The 4825-nt window shown below is 54.3% G+C and overlaps 1 protein-coding gene across 1 annotated transcript in view; it reads left to right on the forward strand.

Annotated features, from left to right (window-relative positions):
* Nucleotides 1-4825, forward strand: part of WBP2 (WW domain binding protein 2) — a 7275-nt gene that overhangs the window by 1189 nt on the left and 1261 nt on the right. Inside the window, exons 2-5 of the mRNA XM_007454332.1 lie at nucleotides 1556-1664; nucleotides 2902-3037; nucleotides 3907-3999; nucleotides 4648-4782. Of these exons, the coding sequence (XP_007454394.1) occupies nucleotides 1556-1664; nucleotides 2902-3037; nucleotides 3907-3999; nucleotides 4648-4782 (473 nt within the window). The remainder of the gene's footprint in view (nucleotides 1-1555; nucleotides 1665-2901; nucleotides 3038-3906; nucleotides 4000-4647; nucleotides 4783-4825) is intronic.

Below are 4825 nucleotides of genomic sequence, written 5' to 3' on the forward strand. Positions count from 1 at the left end.
CTTCCCAGAGCAGAGGTCTCCCAGCTTCAAGGTTCTTCCTACCCACCCCCACCCCCCACCCCCGTCAATTCTGTCTCTCCTCCACCTCTGGGCTCCTTGGATGACTTCTCTTCTCTTGCTCCTTGGGCGCTGAGAATCAGATCAGCCAGCCCTGGTTGAGCTATGCTGACCTGAAAGCACTTTTTGAAGGAGCATAGGAGGAATCTGAGTCCCCACAGGAGACTTGGTGGGATCAAAGTCTGGTAGCTGATTAAGGCCAGCACCCAGCCCAGGGCTGTCATCCGGGAGCGCATGATGAGTCAGAGGAGAGCCACCCAGGGAGCCCAGACCTCAGAATATTGACTCTTCCTCCATCTTACCCGCTCAGCGACGGGCCGTCCCAGCCTGTTCCTGGTTATGACCTCTTTTCTCTGAACTGTATTTTTCTTTTCTGGTACTGGTCCTCTTTCCCACTTACCCCTCCCCAGTGAAGGAAGTTGTGATATCTGGGAGGCGAAAGGAGACAAATGGAACCATGTGAGCTTGGACCTTGTTGTCTTGTAATCAGAGAAACTTCACACTGCCCTTAGTGTGTAGCTGCTCTGTGTGCAAGCCAGTCCTGGACCCGGACAAACCCTTTTGATGCCATTTGGTAACATCTCCTGGGACTGTTTCTTTCTCTCTCAGTGAGACTTTTCTGGGCCGAGAATGTATCTATCCTGCTGGGCCTCCTACCCGGTTTAGGACTCGTTGCTGCTAAATAATGATGCGCCTTGTTCCAGAAACTGCTCCAGCCTCATTTCTGAATAAATTGTCTAAACAGTGGTTGAAGTCCACCTTCAGCGTTTAAAACTTGATGTGTAAAGTAGTGAACCTTACTCTTCAAATCATGAATCCCTTTGAGAGTGATGAAAACTGTGGTCTCTCCCAGGAAAAAGCACGTACGTGATCATCTCAAGGGCTAGTGGACTGATAGCCCTGCAGACCCAGCTTCAGAACCCCACTTTAAAGGAACCCTGAAGTGAGCCCTTTGGTAATGTGTAGAGTCATGTATTAAAAATGTTTGTATATCAGGCTTAAAAAAATAAGCCAACAAAAACAGAACACCTGTCACAAGGACCTAGAAGAGAATAGAAGAGTTAACCCAGATAATCTAACCTGATTTGAGGGATTATGGCGTCTCCAGAGCCCTGTGGCTCTTCTATGGCACTGGTCCCTTTTTTTTTTTTTTTTTGACTGTGCCTCTTGGCTTGTGGGATTTTTGTTCCCTGACCAGGGATTGAACTCTGGCCCTCAGCAGTGAGAGCGTGGAGTCCTAACCACTGGACTGCCAGGGAAGTCCCTGCACTGGTCACTTAGGGGCTGTGTGTGTGGGGTTTGGGGGAAATTCTATGGAACCCCAGCTTGCTCATCTCTTCCATGGCTGTGTTAGTAGTTTTCTCACGTCAGTGTTGAAGCGGATGACTTGCTGGCAACTACTAATAAGCAACTGCTACCCAGGAGGGTCCAGTCCCTGGGGGTGACGGATTGTGGCTCCAACTGTCTCATCAGGGCATTTCCTCTTTTCTCATCACAGCATCCTGATGTCCTATGACCATGTAGAACTTACGTTCAGTGACATGAGGAATGTGCCAGACTCCTTCAAAGGGACCAAGAAAGGCACCGTCTACCTGACCCCGTACCGGGTACGTTGTACAGCAAGACGGTTGGTTTGGCGAGTCAGTTGGTTTGGAGACTCATGGCTTCGGGAGGCTGATGTGAGTCTTCGGTCAGCCTCAGCCTCGTGAGTCTTGGGTCACCCGCAGCCTCGTGAGTCTAGTGGCCGCTGAACCCTGGTGAATGTTAGCGTGTTTCTGTCACATGCTCCTGGTTCTAGAACCACCAGCCTCTTCGCACAGCAGAACTGATGGCTGGGCAGTGAATCCGTGTAAGTTCCAGAGCTGCTGCTGCAAAATCTCTCTGTAGTTGGATGCAGCTGCTGGGATGACCTGGGCCTGGAGGGGAAAGGCTGTTGTTACTTTGATTTCTGTAGGCGTAGCCCGTGAGGCCTTTGTGCACATCCAGAGTGATAAATGTGGTCAACAGGATACAGTAGCCTGGCCACAGCCTCGGGACTGGCAGAGAGACCGGCAAAACCCTGCGAAGCGAGAAATGCCAGACTGCAGAATGGGCCTTGCCTGAGAGTTCCCCCAGCAGACTCTTGAGAGACTTCCAGAGAAGCACAGATGGATATTCTTGGGAAAGGATCGCTGCGTGCAGCTGTCCCAGAGTTAGACTTAAGGATTGTTAGAGCAAGAGGAGCACAGGCTTTAGTGGAGACCGGGGTGGGGGGGGGGGCGTCTCAAAACCCTATCTCTGGGGGTTCAAGCTGGCATCTTCAGTCACAGATCGAAGTCATGGGGGTAAAGCAGAATGTTCTCCACGTGCAGGGTGGGAGACTGGCTGTTGGGCAGAGTCTGCAGAAAGGTTAGGATCGTCCCTTCTCCTGGGATCCGCCACCCGCTGCCGTCCCGCTTCTCAGTTCTGTGACGCTCAGGCTGAGCTCTCCCCTCAGGAGCCCTTCCCTGCCTCGGCCCTGCCTCTCTGCCCTGGCCTTGCAGGCCCTTCACTTAGGCTCCACATCCGCCGTCTCCTCACCACCACATCTCAGTGGCAGAGCAGTCTGTCCTGCTCACACGTGCTGTCTGAGCCACACATTTTCCTTGTGAATTCACATGTCTGGCCTCCAGCCCGGCTGCATCTGAGGCCTTTTACTCTAAAAAGCACTCTCCGGGGCTGGCTGGTGCAGAGAGCGCCCTGGGGCTGCTGGGTGCTGGCTCGGGCCACCCGAGCCTGGGAGATGATGGCCTCCCACACATAGGAGGTGATGGCCGGGCAGGCCATGGTTCAGGTGGGGATGGCCCTTGTCCTCTCTCCCTGCAGGTCATCTTTCTGTCCAAGGGGAAGGATGCCATGCAGTCCTTCATGATGCCGTTTTATCTGATGAAGGACTGTGAGATCAAGCAGCCTGTGTTTGGAGCAAACTACATCAAGGGAACAGTGAAGGCTGAAGCAGGAGGTGGGTGACAAAGGAGCTTGGGGACGCTGATGGGGCTTCCAGAGAGGTGCTCTGGGGCATCTCTGACTGCTGCCCTGGAGATGTCCTCTTTGGACCCTATCACTCTAGCCTTGTCTTCTTTCTGGCTCTGGATTAGCTTCCAAGACCAACACTTGGGCTGCCAGCTGTTTAGCAGGGGGAAGTTGCCACAAGCTGGAAAGTGCTAACATTAAAGATGACAGCTCAGATCACCTTTTCAGGGAGGGAAGTCAGCAGAATGACTGTAAACCAAGTGAAAATGCTTATTGTGAGCTGGGGAGTGTGTTCAGATGTTAGGTGTGGGAGGGAGCTGTATCAGGTTCTTGGGAAGGGTCTTTCCCCTAGAGCCAGGCAGAACCCGCTGCCCCTCTGTAATGCCTGGAGAGGCCCTGCTTGGTGTCAGGCTCTTTGCAGACCCCAGAGACCCCTGCGTCGAACTTGCCTTCCCGCTCACCTTCAGCCTGGCCCGAGCCTTGCTGTTGAGCTCACAGTTCCCCTTTGGACAGAAGCCAGGCTGGAGGGGCCTGGGGTTTGTCCTCAGGTCCCCTCGGGATGAGAGATCTGCTCTGAACTTGAATGTCAGTTGTTGCTGAGCGTGCTTGTTGCTGAGAAGCTGCTTTACTGGGGGTGGGAGGCCTGAGTGCACATGTGCTTACAGGGCTGTGCAGTAAGCGGGCAGGAGGTGGCCGGTCTGCAGTGCTGGCATGTGATGTGGGCGGTAAGCCAGAGCAGCCCTTTCCTCGCAGGCCTCCTGGCCATGGGATGGGGCCTGGGGAGGACGAGTAGCCACATCTCTTCAGACGGAACTTAAGTTCTTTTCCGGAGCTGTTGATGCGCTGTTCCCTTCTCAGGTGGCTGGGAAGGCTCTGCGTCGTACAAGTTTACCTTTATGGCAGGGGGCGCCATCGAATTTGGACAGCGGATGCTACAGGTGGCATCTCAAGGTATCAAGGCTCTAAAAATCAGGGGCCAAGAACGCATTGAATGTGTGTGTTATTTGCTCATTTGGGTTTGTTTACTTTTTGTTTTGTTTTTTAAGCAGTCAGGAGATGAGTTTCTGGGCCCCAGGCTGCCCAGGGCTGGGAGTTGGGAAGGAAGCCTGTAATAAACATCACCCTCCTGTACCTCAAAGGCAGGGTTTCCCCTGCCTGGAGCAGGTATAGGACATTTTAACAAAGCTGTTTGGACTCAAGGACATTTTACTGTGGCCTCATAGAAACAAACAAAAACTCAACCATTAAGCTACCATCAGGCAACCATTTTAAGTCCCCAAGGGCTGTGTTCAGCAGACCTCCTCACCTCGTCCCCAGCCTCACCCAGCTCCATTCTCTACCCCACCTCTAGCCTCCTCCTTCCCTCCATCCATCCCTCCGCCCCTGTCCTGGACCTCCTCCACCCCAGCTCTGACCTCTCTCCCCATCCAGACCCCTCGCCTCATTCCTGACCGAGGCGGACTCCAGTGGGGAGGGGTGAGGCGTGTCTGCTGTGCGCATTCCTGGGACCCTGCAGCTCCCCTCGGCAGGCGGTCGGAACGCCCTCTCCCCAGTACCCAAGGCCCGCGACACTCATTTCTCTCTCCCCTTGTGCTATAGCGTCCCGAGGTGAAGCCCCCAACGGAGCCTATGGTTACTCTTACATGCCCAGCGGGGCCTATGTCTTCCCCCCACCAGTCGCCAATGGAATGTACCCCTGCCCTCCTGGCTACCCCTGTCCACTGCCCCCAGCTGGTGAGTGTGTCCTTTGCTGCCCACGCCTCCCCCCCCCCCCCCC

Source organism: Lipotes vexillifer, unplaced genomic scaffold, assembly GCF_000442215.2.
Source record: "Lipotes vexillifer unplaced genomic scaffold, Lipotes_vexillifer_v1.1 scaffold518, whole genome shotgun sequence".
Taxonomy (NCBI): Eukaryota; Metazoa; Chordata; class Mammalia; order Artiodactyla; family Lipotidae; genus Lipotes; species Lipotes vexillifer.